Source organism: Molothrus ater, chromosome 16, assembly GCF_012460135.2.
Source record: "Molothrus ater isolate BHLD 08-10-18 breed brown headed cowbird chromosome 16, BPBGC_Mater_1.1, whole genome shotgun sequence".
Classification (NCBI taxonomy): domain Eukaryota; kingdom Metazoa; phylum Chordata; class Aves; order Passeriformes; family Icteridae; genus Molothrus; species Molothrus ater.
In genome coordinates, this window is record NC_050493.2 from 9887743 (window position 1) to 9909403 (window position 21661).

Genomic DNA, 21661 nt, shown 5'->3' on the forward strand with positions numbered 1-21661 from the left:
TAAAATGAAAGAAAAATTTTGCATGAGAATAAAACATGTACACATTTAAATATTACCAGGGTGCATCCAAATATGATTTCTCTCCATTTCAAAATAAAGTGAATCTTCTTAACCAACGTTTATTTTGCTGGTAATTTGAAAGTAGATACACCAGAGTTTTTCTGCTAGTTTTCATCCCCATTTAATCATCTTCCTATTGGCCCAAGATAACTTTAGTATGCAGCTCCATTCCACAAAGAGACAAGAACTGAGGGAAGTTCCATCTCTCTTTCCTCCTGTTGGTCATACAAACAAGATGCTGCACCCACAGCAGCTTCAGTTTTCATTTTAGTCCATGCAAAGACTTTACCTTTTTAAGTTTCTGATACCTTTCTTCTGGAGTGTCAAAGCCATTTGTTAATGCACTAACTGAAGGCCCATCACTGATCCCTGAAAAAGCAGAACATATTTTGCTTTGGGTAAGCTTTTCAAAATTAACCACAGCAAAGAAATGCAACAACTGGCAATTGCTTTCACTTAAAGCATGTATTGCGATTATTTAATTTGAGAAAAATACTACTGCAATAAGCCACTCATTTTAATAGGGGCATTCTAGAATTAAAACTCTTCTGCAAAAGCTCTCTATTCTGGCTCCTATTCAACATGTCAGTAGCAGCCAAGACCTACTAGTACCTTAATGTAAATGGGCTTCACAACACAATGCAGGATCAAAGCCAAACTAAAAATGGGAAGAGTGTTACCCAGAGATTTATTGAATAACTTAGTCACCTGAAGCACTATGCAACAACTGTACTTCCACAAACACCACACGTAACAAAACCTAGTCTCATCAGTGAACTGAACTCTGCATCCCAAAAGTGAAGTACCGACTAAAGCATCTCTCTGCTGCCCATACTCTCACGGTTTCACAAGCACACACCTTCTTAGTGCTGCCTTTCCCTGTCCTAACACTTGCGGGATCTCCCTCACTTATCCCAGTCCCAACGTGTGCTTTCATGGCACACATAACACCTTCTGGTTTTGTTACCTTGAGCTGCAACAACTATCAGTTGCCATGCGGAAAGATTTCTGTGGGAGCACAAGTATGACATTTATCTGACCAAATCCTTGCTATTGCACATGTAACAGGTGGTTTAATCACTTTGTGGTAGCTCAGCTTTTTCAAGCCAACCCTGAGACACATCACAGGAGTGAACTCAGGCAGCGAGGTCAAACCACCTCCCCTCAGAGACTGCCAACAGTTCACAGTGACAAAACAGGTGCAACTGTACCTGAAAACTCTCCATCGATGGCCAGGAAGTCCGACTCTTCAATGGCTTCATACACTTTGTTTAGGTTATCCTTAAAATCTGCGGGTAAAGGGTTAAAACACACTTGAGACTACAACCGACATCCTCCGGGAGCCCGGCGCCCCTCAGGGCCTGCCCGCCGCCCCCCCAGCCTCGGGGCCGCGCCTCCCCGCCCAGGGCTGCGCCTCATGGGTGAGCGGGGTAATGGGGACCCCTTCGCCATGAAGGAGAGGCTGAGGCCGGAGCGGCCGCCAGCCCAGGGCAGGGACACCGGGACACCGGGACAGCACAGCGCCAGCGGCACAGAGCTGGGGACGCAGGGCCGGGTTGTCACTCACTGCTCCTGATCACCTCCATCCCGCGCCCCCGCCCGCCGGAGCTCGGCCCGGCACCGCCCGCCGCCGCCGCCGAGCGCTTCCGGGGCCGCCCCGCGCGCCGCACGTGAGCGCGCACGTGAGCCCGGGCCGCCGCCATTTCCTACCGGGGCGGAGCCCTCAGGGCCGCCCCGCCCTGTCCGCCCGCGGGCTCGGCGCCTTCAGTAGCTTGGCCTGTGCTCTGAGCGGGCCGCAGGACCGGAGCGGCCGCAGCAGGGCTGCCGGGGGATAGGAAGTCTTACACCAGCCGTGGTTCTGTGGTGAAATGTCACGGATGTGGGCCTCGCCCTCAAAACGAAACTAGCAGCAGCCAGGAGGAAGGCATGGGACTCTGCCTAGGAGACACCGGCAGGACGGTGGAGAACTGCTAGCGATGGTGCCTTAAGGATGATAATTCCAGCGGAACTGGAGGTATTGCCGTATTACAGAAGGAGCGTTCTCCTGTTAGAAGCGGCACTTTGAGAGCTCGCTGCAGAAGAGGAGCAGGATGGGCCCGCAGCAGCGCCGTGCAGGGAAGAGCTGCCCCGGAGCAGGTGCTGCACAGGGACACAGGGCAGGAGCTGTGGGCACTGGCGCCAGAAGAGTTCAGAGGTTGTGCTGCAGGGCTGCAGTTCACATGGCTCATAAATCATCTTTTCCAGAATTCCGGCATAATGGAAACAAATGAAAAATTCTCCACAAATTGTGCGGGGTAATTTCTGCATACAGAAAAAGATAAATAATTATGCAGGATGTAATGGAGAGAGCTTTTAAAGATTCTTCAATATTAAGCTTTGCCTTTTCAGTATAAGCAATTTATTCAACCGACATTCCCAGCAATTCATCTAGTATGATTACATGACTCGCAGTAAGGTGTTAGTTAAAATGGTAGAGAAGTTTTTATTTTGCAGTAAATTGGCTGAAGCCTAAAATTTTTATGTTACTCCTCAGTTTTTTAAGATGCATTTCTGCACTTTCTAATTAAAGTGTTTATGGCACTTTAAAGTGGTTGATGGCTGTTTTAGAAGCCTGACATTTTCCCACAAGTAGCTGACAAATCTGGGAACTCTTTGCTTCCCTCACCCACAAAATAAACTGCAAGTCAAACAGTAATATACTGTAATTAAGTACTTCAATAGGAGTTGAAGTACTGTGTCTTACAGATTAGACATTTTTTACTTCAACATGTATGCATTGTTATGTAAGTGGAAGGAGCACCTAAAAATGAGAGCACAATATAAGCAGTTAGTTCAAGATTCCATGGCCTTTTATATGTCAAAAGTTTTATAAACTGGAACAGAAAGGCCATGTTTTCACATCATTCAAGTCTGCTGCACAGACTATCAAACATTTGTATGCTCTTTTACTTCACTGAACATTGAATGTGAAACTAAGTGAAAAGACACAAAGAAGTAGTAAAAAACTATATTCTAGAACAAGTATTCTGGGCCGCATTTTCATCTTGCATACTAGGCTAGATCTAGATGCACTTCCTCACATCTAGAAGAGGTTGAATTCTTTCATGCTAGAGTAGTTTAAAGATCTGTTGATTGGTTCTCTAGAAAAAATCTGGATAATATGAGAGAGAAAACAATGAGAGACTATTTTCTTTCTTGAAATAGGCTGGAATAATTAAATGTCATTTGAACTGGGCTTGTAGTTTGTATCAAACTGAAACAGAATCTTAAAATGTCACTTTTGACAGTTGAAAAAATACATCTCAGAGGAATACTTTAAAAAATCACAGAGTCAATTAGATTGGAAAAAACCTCTGGGATCATTGAGTCCCACCAGGGACCAAACACCACCATTTAGACCGTGGCACTCAGTGCTTTGTCCAGTCCTTAAACGCCTCCAGGGACGGTGATTCCACCACCTCCCAGTGCAGCCCATTCCAATATCTGGTACCCTTCTTAATGCCTAACCTAAACCTGCCCTGGTGCAGAGTAAAGCAAGTCCGGTCACTCATTCCCTGGGAGAAGAGGTCCATCCCCACCTGGCTACAACCTCCCGTCAGGGTGTTGTAGAGAGTGAATCAAATTTTTTGGACTAGTAAAAAGAATTTCAGTAAGGGAGCAGAGACTGATAGAAGTAATTGTGCATGTGTAGATTGACTCTTACGTGGTAAGAATAGTCTCTGTGCACGATGCGTTAGCACTGCAGTAAAACTAGCACCTGAAAGTCTCATTTACTCCTAAGATTACACCTCGAATCTCTACCGTAAAATCAACCTTGAATAATTTCTGCGAAGGAATGCTGTCTGGGTGCGCAGTGTACAGTAAGCAAGCGTACCTCAGTTCTCACGAATACAGAAGTGTGTGTATTCCCAGAAATGGAGCGTAGCAGCGCTCATGTCCGCTGATAACGCCTGAAATAAAAGGCGAGCGGCGGCGGTGTTGGCCGGCGGCCGTGCCGAGGGAGGAGCGGCGCTGCCGCCGTGCTCGCGGGGCGGAAGCGGCGGGGCGGGCCCGGCCCCTCCTCGGCCCGGGGCTGCAGCTGGAGCGCCGCGGGGCCCGAGCGTGTGCCGGGCATCGGGCTGGGGCCGCCCCGCCGGTCCGACCGGGAAACGCCGCGGGCCCGGACCCGGACCCGGACCCGGACCCGCAGTGCTGTGCCTGAAGAAGCAGCGCGGGGTGCAGAAACTGGAGCTGGGAAGAGACAGGAGAGGAGCTGGGAATCATTCTGCTGCTGCCTCTTACTTGGCGCAGACTGAGCGGTGAAATATTTTTCCTGTATTTTCCACAGAAATTCTCTTGCCTCTTTCAGGAAAACTAAAAGGATGTTTTTAGGGGCAAAATCTTGTCCTTATTTCTCCTCTTAAAAGTGCCGTTTCAGTTTTTAGAAAGCAAACAGCCCGTGCTTTGCCATGAAAATACAGATTTGGAAGTCTAAGGATTCTGATTTCACTATCGGTTTCTGTTTTTGAACTTGTGCTTTTTTCGTAATTTCTGTTTTTTACCTGCTTGCGTGTTTACCTCTTCGTGTTTGATCTGGGTGACAAGTTGGTAATTTAGTGGTAAGCAGGAGCCACAAGGTGGAGAGTGTAATCATGTTTTGGTTTGGTAGTGTCTGAGAAGAAAATTGTCTAGTTCTTGGTGTCTTCTAACATATCATGAGTGATGAGTGAATGATCTGGATCAGTGTTTTTCTTAAGAAATATACTGCTGACTAAGAGAATGGAGTAGGAACATCAAGCAAATATATTTTTTGTAAACTTGCAACCGTCTTAAACTCTTATCTGTGCATTTTCTGTAATGTTAACAAAGTAACTACAAGTAAAGTTAATGTGGAGTTTAGACCTTGGCTGACAAGGTGTGCAGGTCAATCCCTTATGATTATGAAGCATATGACTTGGTGGATCAAACTTTTTTTTTTTTTTTAACATTGCCCAGCAATGTCTAGCATTGACCTCTGTTAGTAATGTTTTATTCCATATGCTCTGAAAGAAGAGGGATGAAGTGAATTAGATCATTACATTATACTGGTATTTTATTTTTGTATCCTGATTATACTTTTAAATTATATTTTCTTTGACTGGTTTCTTTTACTAAAACTTTGATTAAAGCTACTGTCAAAAGTCATAGTGAATCATAGTGAATTATTTTGTTTCACTTTCATTTTATAACATGGGAGAAGAAAGCATAGGGAGATTGAGCCCAGCTATTTACATCTAGAATCTGCTTTTGATTGTAGTTGGCAATGAATATATTGTTGAAAAAGTAGATCATGTTTTATTTTGGGGAGGGCTGAGTTACTTAGAAAATTTAAAACCATCCGAGTGTCAAAAGCGGTGCAATGATAAATCACATTGCTCACAATTCTAAACTTCTGTAATAGCTGTTTTCATGTTGCTTTGCAGAAGTAGTGCCTTATCTGGTTTGAAGATCTAAGAGAGCTTTCTGTTGTGTAAGGCATAAAGGAAAATGGAAGAAGGTGAGACTTTACGAGGGGAAACAGAGAGGGCAAAAGTTGAACCATGTGCTACTCCTGGCCTGGGCCGGCAGATATCAGTCAGTGAGTTCCTGTGCCACTGCTGCTACGACATTCTGATCAATCCCACCACCCTGAACTGTGGGCACAGCTTCTGCAGGCATTGCTTGGCCTTGTGGTGGGTGTCGTCCAAGAAGAATGAATGCCCGGAATGCAGAGAAAAATGGGAAGGATTCCCCAAAGTCAACATCCTCCTCAGGTGAGGGAACTATTTTGTGAATGTCTTTTTTCCATAAATGAAACCACAGAAATTAGCTGTCTGGTTTCCTCAGTTTGCTGCAGATACAGATAACTGGTAATCTGAACTGTCACAAAGAAATTTAAATCCTAAAGACTTTCAGATTGTGCACTTGTAATGAACTGTTCAAGCACATGGAATTAAGGGGTGTGGTTGCTTGGTTTTGTTTTCAGGTTTGTTTTGGGGAGGGCTTTCCCCCTCCCTTCTACATTTTTTGGGAGATGGAGAGGCGGGAACCTCAGTCTTCTAATATAGCTGGTTGTTTTCTAGTAATTCTGAGTTAGATTGATCTTGGGTAATTGTGTAGTAATTTCTGTAATTGGAATTGTTTTTTGGAAGAAGTGTGATATTGCAGAACAAAACTAGAAACATCTACTTGCTGTCTTGAATTACTCACAAGTTGTTTTGTTAATAATACTTTTTCTGGGGTTAATAATGTTTAAATAAATAGATGGTAGGATTGATTGTAGGTTTTTATGTTGTCTTTTGTTTAGCATTTTTTAATAATTGAGGCTTGCCAGTAGCACACAGAATTCTAATTTTATATAAGAAATAACTTGGGAGTTATGTGATATTTAACTTTAGAAGCTAAGGAAATGGTTTTTTGGCAGTGATTGATAAAATTCTAAGTTAACTAAGCTTTAATAACTAATTTTTTCTTGCTTTTAAGTCTTTATTAAAGGCTGGAAAACAAAAATCCAAAAATTACTCTGTTTTCTGAATATTAAGCCTCAATGGTTACAGTATAATGACAAATTTTTTTCTATCAGGGATGTTATTGAAAAGCTATTTTCTGATGCCATTGAACAAAGAAAAGAAGATATTCAACAGAACAGTGATGTAGCACGCAGCTTAGCAACTTTCCAAAAGCATGGGAACGACCAGATGCCTACAGTTCCAAACACAGGAAGAATTAATCCTCGAGGAGGGTTTTTCTCAGGCGTTCTGACAGCTTTAACTTGTGTAGCAGTAAGTTTCATCTGGTTGGTTTTCCCTATTTGCTTCCTTAAGCATGCAATCAAATATTCTTGAATTACATGCACAGTAAAAACATTGTGAGCACAGAAGAGACTCCAGCTGGGCAGAGTAAGTAAAGTGGCCTTCAGAGCTGTCTGTCAGGAACTACAACTGCAGTGTACAGCAAATGGAAGTTAGTGGGTAAAACTTCAAAATACTTTCTTAAAACCTGAGTGTTCTAGTCTCCATGAAATGGAAGACTCTACGTGTGGAGCCTCTTATTGTGTGTTTATTTATATCATTCATGTATTTGCTTTGCAAGTAAAGAAGCTTTGTTTATTTCTCTTTGTAGGTGGTTCTACTTGGCTATCACTGGAGTAGCAGAGAATTTGAAGATGATCTTCTTGTCCACAAGCCTGTTGCTAAGTGGACTGCTGAGGAAGTGATACTGTGGCTGGAGCAGCTGGGCCCGTGGGCTTCACATTACAAAGAAGGATTTTTACTGGAGAAAGTGAATGGAAGGTGAGAGGCCTTGTGGTCAAGGACAGCTATTATGTGATTGGACTGTGACAGATTCATTAGGGGTGTCTTGTTGTGAAATGACCATACTGTGTGACATAGATTGTGGGAACATTCTGTTGATGTATCAGAATAAATTTCAGAAGAAATTTTAACAGTTGCTGTTGAAAACTTTTAGTAGTAGATACTTAGCAAGCTACCTGAAAAATTTCTAAGAACTTGTTAAAATGCTGACAATGCAGACTGAAATGATACCAAGAGTAAATCTACTGATGTATTATCCACCCCTTGCACCTTTCCTTTCTTGTGGAAATGTGCATGTGCTATATATGCATATGTATTCCACCCAAGAGCCGTGCTGAAAGCAGGCAAGAGGAAACTGGAAAAGAATGAAATTTAAAACCCAGGCTCTGAGATGCAGTTGGCATAGAACACTTGATAGGCAATGTAATGATGATCTTTTAAAGTCCCAAAGTTTGCCAACCCAAAGTATTCTCTGATTCTTTAACCCAAAAGGTGCTACCTTGTATCAGTAGCTTATTGTTTCAGTATGCAGTTGTGTATTTGTTAGTCATCTTTTTTGGTGAATAGGCACTGTTTACATTCTTAATTCTTCTGCTTTTGTAGACTCCTCCTAACACTGACTGAAGAGGATTTCACCAAAGAGCCTTACAGTATAGAGAACAGTAACCACAGGAGAGCTATTATAGCAGAACTGGAATGTGTGAAAACTTTAGGTGTTAAACCACCACAGAACCTTTGGGAATATAAGGTAAATTTTATATAAAGGGTGTCATGTCATGTATATTAATTATTTTTAAAGTAATACCTTTAAAAGAAGATTCTCTTAAAACCAGGAGGAGTGTTAAAGTAATGGAATTACCTGTGTAAAAAGTGCTAAGTTTACTGACCTGTTGTATTTGAAAAAAAAAAAACCCTTTGAAAAATGATTGTCAGAAAATCTAAATGGCATGTCCCTTTCATGTTATTATTTTACTGATTGAAACTTAATAATTTGATATCTTTTAGGCCGTAAACCCTGGAAAATCACTCTTTCTTCTGTATGCACTGAAGAGTTCTCCAAGACTCAGTATGTTATACCTGTATTTGTTTGATTACACAGAAGCTTTCCTACCTTTCATCCACACAATTTGTCCTATGCAAGAAGACAAGTATGAAGATACTGTCACAAAACTAGTTGTAAGTATTCAAAGCATTAAATATGCTACTTGCTTTAGTTATAAGCATTTTAAGACTAGCAGCATAAAAACACATGATGTAATTATTCATCATTTCATCTCTACACTATGACTTTAAAAACAACAGATCTACAGAGTAAGTGGTTCTTTGATTTTATTGTATGCAATCACCAGTGTTGCAACCATTATCTTTAATAGGATTGATTTTAGGCTTTTAAGACTTTAAATGTGTGAAACTGATTCTTCTCAACCTCACATGAGTACAGAAAGTGATGTTCTAATCTAATGGAAATTATTGCATTACAGTATTGCCTACTAGCAGGTATAATGAATTACTGCTTTCAGTGTATAAAACCCCCAGCTTTTCAATAAAAGACTAGTGAAAATAAGCCAGTATTAAGTAAGTTTAATAGAAAATTGATTAACAGTCTCTTTATTCTAATTTACAGGACCTTAAAGATCCTTCTTGGAGGCAATGGAGAGAATTCACTGTAAAGTATTTATTTTTGCCATACCAGCTGATAGCTGAATTTGCTTGGGATTGGCTAGATGTGCATTACTGGACCTCAAGATTTATAATTGTAAATGCCATGTTGCTTTCTGTTCTGGAATTATTCTCCTTTTGGAGGCTGTGGTCAAGAAGAGAATTGAAGTAAGTCTTACAAAGCTTGTGGAAGAGGGTGGAAGTACACAGCCTTAGAAAGTAACAGCTTTACAATTTCACAGTTGCTCACTGGAATATCTTTATTTCTGTGCATGCTTCCAAGGGTTTCTTAGAGGTGGTTTTACTCATCAGATGTAGCAAATATGGAAACAGCAACAAGCATGTTCTTAACCACTGGGAGATATTAAACCTTACCTTGAGAACTACCTCTTATGGTGCCTTAAACCTTACCTTGAGAACTGCCTCTTATGGTATTAGCTGTCAGCTGAGAACTAAATAAATTAGAATTTAGTCATGAGACAGTGTAGTTATTATGGGATGAGTCCTCAGAATCATAAATAAATTCAGTTATGCTGACACTAGTTCTGATAATTTATCAGAATTTCTGTTTTCTGTTCCTACTTCAGTCTTAATTCAAACGTATTAACATTCATAGTTGGTGTGATACTTGGAAATGGTATGGGAGAAATTCTTGTTTTGGTGTGCACTGGGTTTTCCCTTTGCCAGCCAGTAGAGGGCAGAGCGTGCCCAGAGCGGGAGCAGGGGACAGCCTGCGGCTGAGCTGTGGTGGGAACTGGAACCTGCTGGCTTTGGGGTCTAAGTGCACTGACACTGCTTCCTCCTCAGATCTGCTGCTACTGGGTTCTAGGGAAGCTTTTCCTGGAGTGCAAAATGGTGTTTTTTACAGCTACCCGAGGACAGGCTAAGTAATGCAAAGCTGTAGCACCTGTTAGGTTTTCTTACAGCTGGGTAAAAACAAACCAGAAAAGTTCCTCTAAGCCTTTCCCTTTCCTTTTTCACAGGACTATTCCTCACAGAATGTGGAGACATTTCTGGAAAGTCTCAACCCAGGGACTTTTTGTTGCCATTTTTTGGCCTTTTATTCCTCAGTTTGTCTGCAATTGTTTGTTTTACTGGGCCTTGTATTTTAACCCAGTTATAAACATTGATCTTGTGGTTACAGAAATAAGGCGTCTGGAGACACAAGTGCAGTGATTGATTGGCATTGGAACTCTTGAGCTGTTTAGCTTCTAAAAATGGACATTTTGAATAAACTTTGCTTTTCTTCTTTATGTATGTGGCAGTGAAAATCGTGGATTATGTTATTTTAAACATATGAAAAAGCTTTAAGATAAGTTACTCTTAAACCAGCTGATTCCAAATTGGAGGATGAAGGAAAAATTAAATTTCTGTTGGAAAAAAAAAAAAAGCACATTCCTGTATAGCCATGTAAAACTCATACAGTCATCTCATATCTCACCCTATGTGTATCAGATAAATTTCTTTATTCTGTCCTGAGCATTCTGTGTATTTTCAAGCCTGCCTTAAAGTCAGTGTCTTCTGCACTGCTACAGTGATTTTTCTTTTTCTTTTTAAACTTAGCATTTCATACCAGCAGTGTGTTCCTCAACTTCAGTTTGCCAAAGGAATGCCCTTCCTGGATAGGCTTGATTTGAAAGAACTTCATTTATCTCAGTCTCCTTTACATGTAGCACTGTGACTGCCCTATACAGTCTCACAGTAGAGCTTGTTCCAAAATTCCTGCAATTGAAGGCAAAGGCTACTTGAATTTTCTTGTGTCTTGGAAAATGTGATAATTACCATGGAAATTTTTTATTCAGCTCAGTTAGACTTCATCAAAGTTCCTTTCATTCTCTCTTCTTGAATTCTGTTGCTAATTCTTAAATATCTCACAAAAAAGGATTATTTTGGAAAAGTGACCTGACACTGTAATTACTTATGGCAATATAATGTGTGTATCTATGTCTGTGAGCAAGTATTGACTGGAAGGTTATTTGTGTAAGCAGGATTGACATTTGTAAATGTATGTTCCTTTGACTGAATCAAAAGGTAAGATTTTTTTTTCAAGAACTTTGTGCCCCTGTAGTCTGCATTGGTTTGGTTTTTTTGTTTATTTTGTTTGTGTCAGTAATGTGAACTAAATTTGCCTATGAATATTTTTCATGATTAAAGATGTCTCTTGAAATCTTCACTATTCCTATAGAGAATTTGGGTTTTGATTTTTGTTTGGGTTTTGATTTTATTTATTTCTTTTAATATTGAAGTACACGTCATTAGCTTTGACTTGTGCAAACTTGTTCTTTAGCCCTGCATCTTTGAGTAAGTTGAGGTGGGTGAAAGTAGACATAAAACATTCCTGGATCTATAAATCTTCAAATCAGCAGGTACAAAACAGTGTATTATTTATCAGTTCAGGATACTGATTTCTCTTCCCAAAGGGTTAAAGGGTTAAAAATATCTGAAGTGACCCTAGCTAGAATCAGCTTTACATCCTGATGAGGTGTATGTAATTCTGAGCTTCATAAACTCTTGCTGTGCAGGATCAAACACTTGTGAGAAAGCCACTTGGTCCCAGCAACTTCTACATTTTTTTCATGTTTCTGTTTTGGTGATGATTTGCATTTGCATTTTAAAATCTGGCTCTAAAGTTCTAGGGGTAGAATTCCTCCCTGTGCTTGCAGGAAATTCAGGGTGTACATAGAGTAAGGAGTCTGAGCCTTATGAAATAATCAGCTGTTTAGAAAACTCAATTTAAAAAGTAAATGCTAGGAAAAAACCCCAATCATATGATTCTTCAATGCAGGTAGCATTACTCCAGGTGAATGAAATTCAACACTTAAATTAGGCTTTGTAGTAAGTGTTTAATGTAGATGAGAGGGCTCTTTGTGCTGACACTGCCACTTCATGAACTTTTTCCAGTCAGTTCAAAGTTAACAAATGCTAAGATTTGTTAGTGGAGAAGTTTGATTTGTATCTTATAGCCAGTGGAGGGGGGATAAAAAGTTGATAGTGAATGATATTATCAATCTGAAAAATCTGTGAATCTGAATTAAACAAAAATTAACATTGTCAGTTACTCCTTAAGCTGATAAACTCAGATTTCTATTTAGTCAATGATAAGTGTGTGGGAGAAAGTAAATAACAGGAAAAATGTTTACTTTGCCCGTTTTGAGGTGGAGAGGCTGAGATGGAATGAAGGAGTATCAAGAAAGGGGAAAATCATTTCTTGTCATTACTGTGGCCAAAAAAAAAGTCATTTTAGATTTAAATATATTCAATAGTCATGTATCTGATACCTGCACAAAGGCTGAATCTCACCACACAAAAAGTCTGGCCACAAAAGGTATTTTCTGTGGTAGGGAGCTTTAGAAAAACATCTGGCAGCTTCACGGTCACATTCACATGCCATTTTTTGACATTTATCTTCTAGTGAGTCTGAAAGAAAACACAGTGAGTTTGATATTAGTCTGAAGAAATTAAAAATCCCCAATGGAATACCAAGAATTGCTCCCTCGTGTTCCATATTTGCAGTACAAATGCCTTACATTTCAAGTGCAATAGGAACTGAGCTTTGGTAAGACTGAGAATCAGTCCTAGTGCATCAGTCACTAATCACTGATCCTGGCAGGTGAAATTACAACAGCCAGATAAAGTCTTAAATACTCTTCTTACAGTTTTTTAATAAAGGAACTCTGATAATTGATCTCTCTTTAGAAAGTGGTATGGGATCCTCCCTGCCTTTCCTCTTGCTCTAGTGAAACTTGATTTTGGGAAGATATTCCATTCACATACCCTTTATAATCTACTCTAGGATATAGCATTAAAAATAATACATGGGATAGATACATGGCATGCAAAGGTGTTCCATGTCCAGCCTAAACTGCCCACCTTTTTTATTAAGGGGTTCAGTAAGAAGTTAGGGAAACTGTGTTTGTGTGATTAATCCATGTCTTGTCATGTTTGTTTTATAATTGTAGTGTTGTAACTTAACAGATTTCTTGGCATGAGTGTTTCTTCTTGGCATGAACATTTTCTTCTACAGCAATGTATTTTGGGTTCAGTGTGCCAACCCAGAAGTGTGTGGTTTTTTTCTCTCTGTAACTGTCTGTAAACTGAAGAATCCTTGATTACATTTTGTCTGAGTGTTTACCATTTTAAAAGCTTAGCCAAATCACTGCTTGAGATTTGTCCAGGAGCAGAACAAGTGTTCAGTTTGTGAATGAACTCAAATTCTGCCATGAAAGGGAAGTATTCTTAATGTAAATGTGTTTATGCTGCAGCTAGCTACTCAGTAGCACAGGTGGCATGAGCAACATGACAGGATAAAAAATGAAAACATGTTAACTGAGAACTATTGCTTCTTTCTTCTCCTGGTATTGCTCCAGACTTTATCTTCTCCATGCTATGCCAGGGACTTGGTTTCCTGACCCCATGCCTCATATCTTGGCCAGTATTTTGAATATTGTCAGGAGCAAAATCTTTACAGCCAAATCAGGGTGGACTGTAATGAGATTAATTAGTGTGAGACAAGATGTTTTGTCCATCTGGGGCAGGGCAAGATTTGAGCAAGTAGAGATTCTGAGTGAGGTAGACACTTGGGCAAAGCAAAGATTGAATATGAAAGAGGAAAGGAAGTAATGTCCAAACTTTCATTTGTTTTCAGGTCAGGAAAATTCTAAATTGAGTATGAAATGAGAGTTTTGTGTTCTCTGTAAATGGCCAACTGTTGCCTTTAAAACATGGTAGTCAGAAACTCAGACTTGTTTTAAACAAGTTTATGTAAGGGCTTTTGCATTTCTGTAGTGCAGATAATAACCAATTTTTAAGCGCATTTGCATTCTAGGTAGAAGCATAAAATTATATCCAAAGTAACTGACTGAGCATCTGATTTTAAAAACAAAACAAGCAAACAAAATCCCAAACAGCACACAAACAAAAAACCAATATAAAAATGTAGCAAGCAAAAAACCCTGTAAATATTGGGGGCTTGTGAGAAGCTACAGTTTTAATGAGTCTTTAAATATATTGAAAAGCATTTGCTAAAACTTTGGGAGTTATGAACAAATAATGCAAAAGAAAAGCTGCTTTTTCCTGTTAACCATTTTTTGGAGTTTTTCTTTCTTTGTGATTTCTTTGTCCTTCCCTTACCTCAGCATGGCAAGTATATTTTGGAACAATCCAACAAAATTTATCAGGATGTGGTCAGCAATCTGTTGCAATTTGTACACTTGTGTTATGTAGATATTTTCAAATTAATATTTGTTAATTTAAATTCCAGAAATAAACATACTCATCAAATATTTTATTACCTCATTGTTTGAAACTGTAACCTATAATTAGCAATTCATCAGTGCAACTGATCAAGGATAAATATGCCAAAAACATGTCCATTATAAACTTACAAATAGTGGGGAATATTTTCTGCTAAGTAGGGAAAACATCCTTTTTAAACTGTTACAATTTTCCTGTCTCCTGTTTGTAGTTGCTCTCCAGCTGGAGACTTGCAGGGAGTTGCATAACATGGGTTCCTCAGCAAATGTAAATGCTGAGTAAAAGGATGGTTGTGGTTGTGTTTTCTGAAAAGGCAATAGATGCTTGCAGCTCACAGTTTTGTTTGCTTATGTCAGTCAGAGGGAGGATTAAGAAAAAGAAACTGCATTCAGTTGATTGGTTTAGCTGTGCTTTCTGGAGGCACAGTATATCCTGGCAAAAAAAGTCACAAAAGGAAGGATGGTAAACTAAGAGTTTTACAGTTAATTAAGAAAATACCTTTCTAAAGAGATAATTAGTAGAACTAAGAAACAACCAAACGAAACCAATAACACCAAAAAACTCCCAAGTGCTCACTCACCACACACAGCAGAATTGTCTTTGCATTCCCAGTGGTAACTTTCAGTCTTTGGCTGACACCCTGCTTGTTCTGCCCTCCCATAGCAGCAGTCGTGGTGAAAGCAGCACCTGAGAGGAACAGAGATGGTGATTTATGGTCACACAGTCTGGTGGGGTTTATCAGTGGGTTACTACAGCTGTGGAATAATAAAACACTCAACATCAGTGAGTGTACAAGCATTACCTGCTCAAGAACCAAACCAGGGTAATGGTTTAATAGATCACCTGGAAAAAATTACTACTTTTTCATGTAATAAGTGATGAGAAAAATGTCTGATATACATTGAGCTATTTGAATCCACAGAGCATTCTCAGTTACATGTGAGAATGCTTTTCTCCTAGCCCCTTCCACAAAATGAACTGTTAGCTCATTATCATCAGAAAATTTGGAAAGATGCTCAAAATTATTGTTTCGAAATTGTTCTTGTCATAATTGGCACAAAGAATTTTTAGGCTTTCTATTGACATTGTGAAACTGAACAGTACAGGTAAGAATTAATGGCATTTAATGCTTAAAAAAGGCATTAAAATATGCTGGTGTAGTGTCTCTGCTGTGGAATCACTGCAAGCCCAGAAAAGCAAGTAGAGGACCTGTAATGATGCAGCTTGTAAGTTTTTGCTGCAAACTAATGACATCCTTTCTTTTTGACTTGCTGGAAGAACTGGAGTTATCCACAAAGGGATTCATTCATTCATTCACTCTTCATTCATTCATTCATTCATTCATTCATTCATTCACTCATTCAGTTTCCTCCTGACAGACTAAAACCATCAGATTATGTTAGGTAGATGGTGTTTAGGTTGCCTGAGGAACTTGTGTCTGCAAAAGGAAAAGTTAATGCTGTGAGCTCTCACTTTGCAATTACTATTTTTCCTGTGCTTATTAAGTAATTACTTGGTCATTCCCCACAAATCATTGTGTAAAGATCCTGTGGTACAAAACAGTTGAACAAGACAGCTCAGTAAATCCATTTCATGCATAGAAATTTTTAAAAAACCCCAAACCACACAACAACAAAACCAGAACAAAACCCAAAATCATCTTCTTGTCAGTTAATGTTCAATTATAAGTTACATTGATGATAGTCAGTATGCTATGATTTAGTACTAAATGGAAAGGTTTGGGTTTTAGAATTATTTTTCAGCAGGTTGAATTTTGCATAATTCTTATGTATTATTTTGAATACTAATAATGGAATGGAACTGTCTAATCTAATGGAAGATAGTAAAATCAAAAGATTTTTTATTGCCTTTGTTTTTTGATTTTTACTTTAGATAGCTTCAATGTTTGAACTTTAAAGCTTCTCCAACAAGACTAGTTATTTAACTCTTTGCTGAAACACAACAGCAAAGAAAGTCAGTTGTACTGTGAATCCTGTACTAATGCAATAAGAATTTGAATTCAAGGCAAGATCGTGTAGATCTACAGCAACACAATTTGGATGCCTCAGAATTTCTTAGCAATCTGAGCTGTGTTTAAACTTCGTTCCCTCTCTCAGATAGGCCTAATTTATATTTTAGTCCTTTCACTTGCCATCTGCATTCAGCACCGAATCGTTCAGATAAATGGTTGTCTCACCAGTCCACTCTGTCCATGGGCCATCCCTTTCCCCCCAGGCCGCAGTAGCAGCCGTAGCGCAGGTAGGCGAAGGGCGAGCGCCCCGTGCTGCACCGGATGGCCCCGGCCAGCTCCAGGATTCCCCTTCGGCTTCTCACACGGCCTTCCCCAACAGTGCCCTTAGAAACTGCAAGAAAAACTGTTATTCAATCCAACATGCAAATATAAAATAGTTGGGATCGTTTGGGTTTTTAAAGAGTTGATAAGAAATGACAGTACTTGAAAATAATCCAGTTTTATTTTTGACACTTTGGGGCCACGCTGCATGACCCAGTCCATAGTGAGCAGAATACTGAACCCTGAGAACAGCTGCAGTGGTTTCCTGCCATGGAGGCAGTGTACAATGGCAGACCAGTCATTTCCAGCTGCTGAGGGCCAACGTGTGTTCTGTGGCCCAGGCCCACCCAGTTGCTAAGATTAGCTGCTCCAGTGTTTTCTCTTTTACATAATGTGCAGTTTTGCCTATATTATTTTGTAGAATGTAGTGCTTTACATTGGAAGGAAATGGTCCTTTATGATAGGGTTTTGGTTTTCCTCATTTTTAGACAAATAACTGGTGGGGATGGTGTGGTGGATGTAAGGCAGGGAAATAGATGGGTGCTTGGAGTTTTTTCCAGAGAAATGAGAAAGGTGGGGTTTAGTTATTTTCCTGTTTACTTTTCTTTGGGGTTGTTGTTGAAGTGATTCTCACTGCTATTTCTCCGGAACAAAATTTACTTTAGGAACTCTATTTTAACCATCCCATATCAGTACTAAAGCAAGAGATCCCAAGCAGCAGAAAACTGTTGAGACTCTGGGTGACATTTTTAGGGGTTCATGTCATGCTGAGAGATTGAACTAACACACTGAAGACCCCAATGGTGATGGGCAGCCTTTCCTTGCAGTGCAGGCTCCAAGCTATTTACAGCAAATTTTAAGAAGCTGAATGGCTACAAAACAAATTCATTTTAGAAGGCTTCAGATTAGAGTTTCTTATTAATTAAACTAATTACATATTTTGGTATGGGGAGAACAGTTTATAAACCTAAACTCCAGTACTGGTTACAGATTACAAAAGGCATTAAGATTTAATAATTGATAATACCTGTGATGGAGACAGACAGCAGAAAAAAATAGATTTCATTGTTGAAGGCTTTGATAGTTACTTTCCTACAAAATAACTATATGATTATGCAGTTTTTATATAATCTGCATAAGCACATAATCTATTATAATAGCATAATAGAGTAATCTTTTGTAATAGATTATATCATAATAGATTATATGATTAACTATAATCAGTTAATGGAAAATATGACAGAAAAAATACCGGTCCCAGCACAGTTGAGTAACTTGAAGTGTGTGGGATGCTGGTGACCTCTGACACTTGTAATGTCATGAAACAGTGGAATTTAAACACCTCATGAAATCACCTCAGTAAGAAATTCAATTGGTTTGTGTGTGAGAATGGTAAAAAGACCACTTTAGGAAGAATCTGAGGCGGCATCACTTTCCTGACTGGTGACCACTCCCAGATCTTGTCTCTCCTGCTTTCTGGGCATGTGATCTAGGGGCAGAAGTGTTGAAACAAGGGTGTTTAAACTTGCACATGCAGCTTTGGCCATTGATTAAAAGCAATCATATCCTGAGGAATTAAGAAAAGCTTCCTTGCTATGTAGTTGATTACAGTTTCATTTCAAAACTGCTGGGTTGGCACTGAACTTCCTTGCTGAGACAGTCCACAGGATCTGTTGTGCATGGCTCCTGTTCCTAAACATTACCTGTATGTTTAGTGGGAACTTTTGGTTCTGGGTAGCAGAAGCATCCATTTGGTTATAAACAGATTTGTTTTATGATAGCATTGAGAGTGTTATCTTCATTGTCAGTACAAGTTCAGTAAACTCTGAGCTGAAAACCCTGCAATAAGGCCACAGCATTACAAGTGACAATTGGTTATGCTCTTCAATGTCAGTAATGGTTACTCTTGTAGACAGCCAGTAATGTCTGGAGGAACCATGGTTAATGGCAGAGCTGTGTTTGCTCTGCATGATCTTGGAGATTCTGAAAAAAGTGAAGAATTTTTGTGTCTTAGTTCCTGGTAACTGGGGAAGGATGGTGTAGGAGAGATACACAAGTCATTAAGAAGAAAATAAGAATTTCCAAATCCTATTCCTGGTTTCATCAGAGAATTGTTTGCTAACCTGGGACAATTCCCAGTCCCTTGATTTAAATCCATGACAAGTAGAAGTGATGAACTCTCTGACCTGAGGAGCTCAAGTATAATATGTCATGTGTCTTAAAGGACAGGACATAAACTTTTTGTCCTTGTAATATATTTGTGTCACAGTATCTGGACATCCAGTTGTAAACCAGCATGGCATAGATACTCTGAATGTGATACTCTGTTTCAACAGCTTTATGAGCTGAGTTAATAAAAGCAATGAAATACCATCTGTTTCCATGCACAGAGCTATGGAAACAATCAGAGTATCAATATGTTGATGATGATAGTATATATGCTGTTTTGTGGATTTAAAAAGAATTTTTAAGCCATTCTTTCAAAGACTGAGGGTACAGAAACATTTTTTATGGTAAATATGTGTAAAAATTCCTTTAGGGATATCTCTATGCAGTCATAGTGCTCCAGTAGTTCTCAACTTGATACTTGGGAATAAGCAGACTTTCTGATGCATTTCCAAAATCTTGCAAAAAATAACTGTATGCCTTATAGAAACCTTAGGTTTTGCTTATCTTTTTACCTCTTGTTTCATAAGCCATCAGGAATGGCCTTTTTCACCTCATTTTATTGCCCACACAACTTACATGCTATCTCCACAAATTCTGGTCACATGTAAATTTTCTGAAAGGTTAAATTTGCCTGTCTTGATACTTTGGACCAGTTGGGAAACAGGTGAATTGCATTTCCCGTGCTCCTGACTGCCCACGGAGTGGGTGATTGAGGTGCCTGACTCAGAGCTATCGGAGCGCAGCCAGGCTCTGTAATGAGCACTCCAGGCTGGCAGAAACAGCAATTTCATTGCTTTCCTTACTATTCTTCTGGGGTTTGTCCCATGCAGAGGAGGAAGTCTGGAGGATGATCAAAATGCAGAAGGAATCAAAGGGGCAATCTGAGGTCAGGAGTAGAATTGGGGCAGGGAGCTTGGTGGGCCCTAAGTTGGCCCCATTATGCAAGCACCTTACCTTATGGGCTTTAATCACAGGACTGCCTTCCCCCAGACCCTGCTCCATTCTGTGCCCAGAATCTGTTCTAGGAATTAATTGAGGCTCTTTAGGGTCCTGCTATTTGCAAGATTTGGTGTGGTGAATTTGCAAACTGTGTAGGAATGTATAAGAAAACCTGCAAGAGAATCTTTTACTTAAGACAGTTGATTGCTATTCTGGAAGACAGGATTTTATCCTTACAGCTGTCACAAAGGTTCAGCATGAAGTTAATTTAATCACTTTAAAACAATGCCTATTGATGTTTACAAATAGTAGGCTCCCAACCTGCTGAATATCCCGGGGTTGGAGTACCAAGCTACCACAGCACTCAGTGAGAACCAGGCTTTGAGTAGTTGGAGTTCCACATCATTTTATGTAGTTGTAAGTTAAATTGGGTTCTACCATGTCACCATGGGAACCTAAAATTAGAGGATGCTTTTTTGTGTCAGCCCACATACCTATCTGAAAAAGAGGGATGATAATATAGTTTCAGAGAAATTAGTACAATCAGATAGTGTACTGATGAATACCTCAGAAAACCTATGAGGAAATGGACTGTGAATTGTTACAACCAGTCTTTAACACTGATTAATAAATAGGATGTAGGAAACAAAAAAATAATTAAATATTTGCAAAGTGACTAATTGGCTGTGTGAAGGTGTGAGGCAGGGGTCCTTTAATTATATTCTCACATCATAACTCATTCATGAAGACTGATTCATTGTTCAGAATAACCCAGTTAGGGTTTTGTAGGCAATCTCAGTCCTAGCAATTCCTGCTTCTGAACTGCTTAGTAACTCAAGTGCTCCGTGGCAGCTCACTCCAATACCCAGAGAAGAGCAGGGGTAAAGCTACTGACTTTATAGAAATATTGTCATTGCACGTGCAAGCTGCAATCTGATTTGAAACACGGAATTTCGTTAGCGGAGTTGAACATTACCGATGAACTTTTACAGAAGTCATGTGCGCCCCTCTAGCCCCGCTGCCGTGTGCAGGTGCGGTCTGAGCATCGGCCGGGCTGTCGGGGCGGCTCCGGCCGCCGCTGGCAGCGGCCAACCGGGGGTTCCCTTGGGCGAGTCCCACCCTGCTGTGCCCGAGCGCTGGCCACCTGTCACAGGGGCTGCTCTCCCTGGAACACCGGCACCTGCCGGGAGCGTTCCTCCCAACACTCCTTTCTGTACCCGTCTTCCCACCTGCCATCCCCATCCGGCCGGGTCCGGCCAAGGGAGCGCATCCAGCAGAGCCCGCGGCCGCTGCCCTGGCGGGCAGGACCGTGTGGGTGCCGAGCTCCGGCCCGGGGCCCGGCTCTACTCACCGGCCGCCGGCAGCAGCAGCAGCAGCAGGAGCGGGGGCAGCGGCGCCATGGGCAGCGACGGGCGGGGGCGCGGGTCCCGGCAGCGGCGCTGCGCTCGGCGGCGCAGTGTGTAGGTGTGAGCCGCAGCCCGGCGGGCCGGCTATAAAAGGCGGCTTTCTGCCCCGAGCCGGGTCCCCCCGAGCCCAGGTCCGGGCTGTGCTGTCCATCTGGCCAGAAGGGAGGAGCTGCCGCTGGCGGGAGCTGGGAGCTGTCACTCGGGCAGCGGAGCGCGGTGCAGGCACGGGGATCACACCCCGCAGGTCTCTGATGGGGCCGCCTCTCCGCTCCTCCACACCTTCCTGCTCTGGCAGCTGTATTTTCTTTTTGAATTACAGCAGTTCCTTGGTAATTTAATCCAGATCTAGAAGAGGAAAGCAGGAACTGTGTTGTAAGTTAGTCTAGTGGTTAATTATAACCAGGGCTGAAGACGTGCTCTATCTGGAGTCTGCATCAGCCAGACTTCATCTACTGATTGCTCCTTTCCTTGGATGACTAAAGGACAACCAACTCCTAAACCGGTTGCGGGTATTTGTAGCTTGATAAAAACTTTTTAATTGTACTGCAAACAAAATAAACTCTCAAAGTGAG

General features: G+C 40.7%; 3 protein-coding genes across 11 annotated transcripts in view; 1 reads left to right on the forward strand and 2 right to left on the reverse strand.

Moving 5' to 3' along the window:
• Positions 1-1698, reverse strand: part of PARN (poly(A)-specific ribonuclease) — a 41785-nt gene extending 40087 nt beyond the window's left edge. Inside the window, exons 1-3 of one of the 3 annotated variants that reach the window (XM_036392084.1) lie at positions 1628-1698; positions 1272-1349; positions 350-429 (exon numbers count right to left, since the gene is read on the reverse strand). In XM_036392084.1, the coding sequence (XP_036247977.1) occupies positions 350-429; positions 1272-1349; positions 1628-1646 (177 nt within the window). In that variant the 5' untranslated portion in view covers positions 1647-1698. Of the gene's footprint in view, positions 1-349; positions 430-1271; positions 1350-1627 lie in introns of those variants that run through there. The other 2 variants (XM_036392085.1, XM_036392086.1) reach the window with 2 other exon arrangements.
• Positions 1699-1816: 118 nt separating this feature from the next.
• BFAR (bifunctional apoptosis regulator) lies at positions 1817-11202 on the forward strand. Of its 7 annotated transcripts, none has more exons than XM_036392088.2 (8): positions 1817-2354; positions 5502-5831; positions 6641-6839; positions 7180-7349; positions 7974-8118; positions 8376-8546; positions 8995-9197; positions 10013-11202. In XM_036392088.2, exons 2-8 carry the CDS (start codon positions 5566-5568, stop codon positions 10203-10205), a joined length of 1347 nt encoding a protein of 448 aa, XP_036247981.1. In that variant the 5' UTR covers positions 1817-2354; positions 5502-5565; the 3' UTR covers positions 10206-11202. The 7 variants fall into 7 exon arrangements, with proteins under 7 accessions (XP_036247981.1, XP_036247983.1, XP_036247982.1 ...); XM_036392090.2 differs by having other exon boundaries at positions 5554-5831; XM_036392089.2 differs by having other exon boundaries at positions 1817-2196.
• Positions 11203-11852: 650 nt separating this feature from the next.
• Positions 11853-21420, reverse strand: PLA2G10 (phospholipase A2 group X). Its single transcript, XM_036392093.2, has 4 exons — positions 21035-21420; positions 16480-16645; positions 14863-14969; positions 11853-12446 (listed from the first exon to the last, which is right to left on the reverse strand). Exons 1-4 carry the CDS (start codon positions 21081-21083, stop codon positions 12286-12288), a joined length of 483 nt encoding a protein of 160 aa, XP_036247986.1. The 5' UTR covers positions 21084-21420; the 3' UTR covers positions 11853-12285.
• Between the last annotated feature and the right edge of the window lie 241 nt (positions 21421-21661).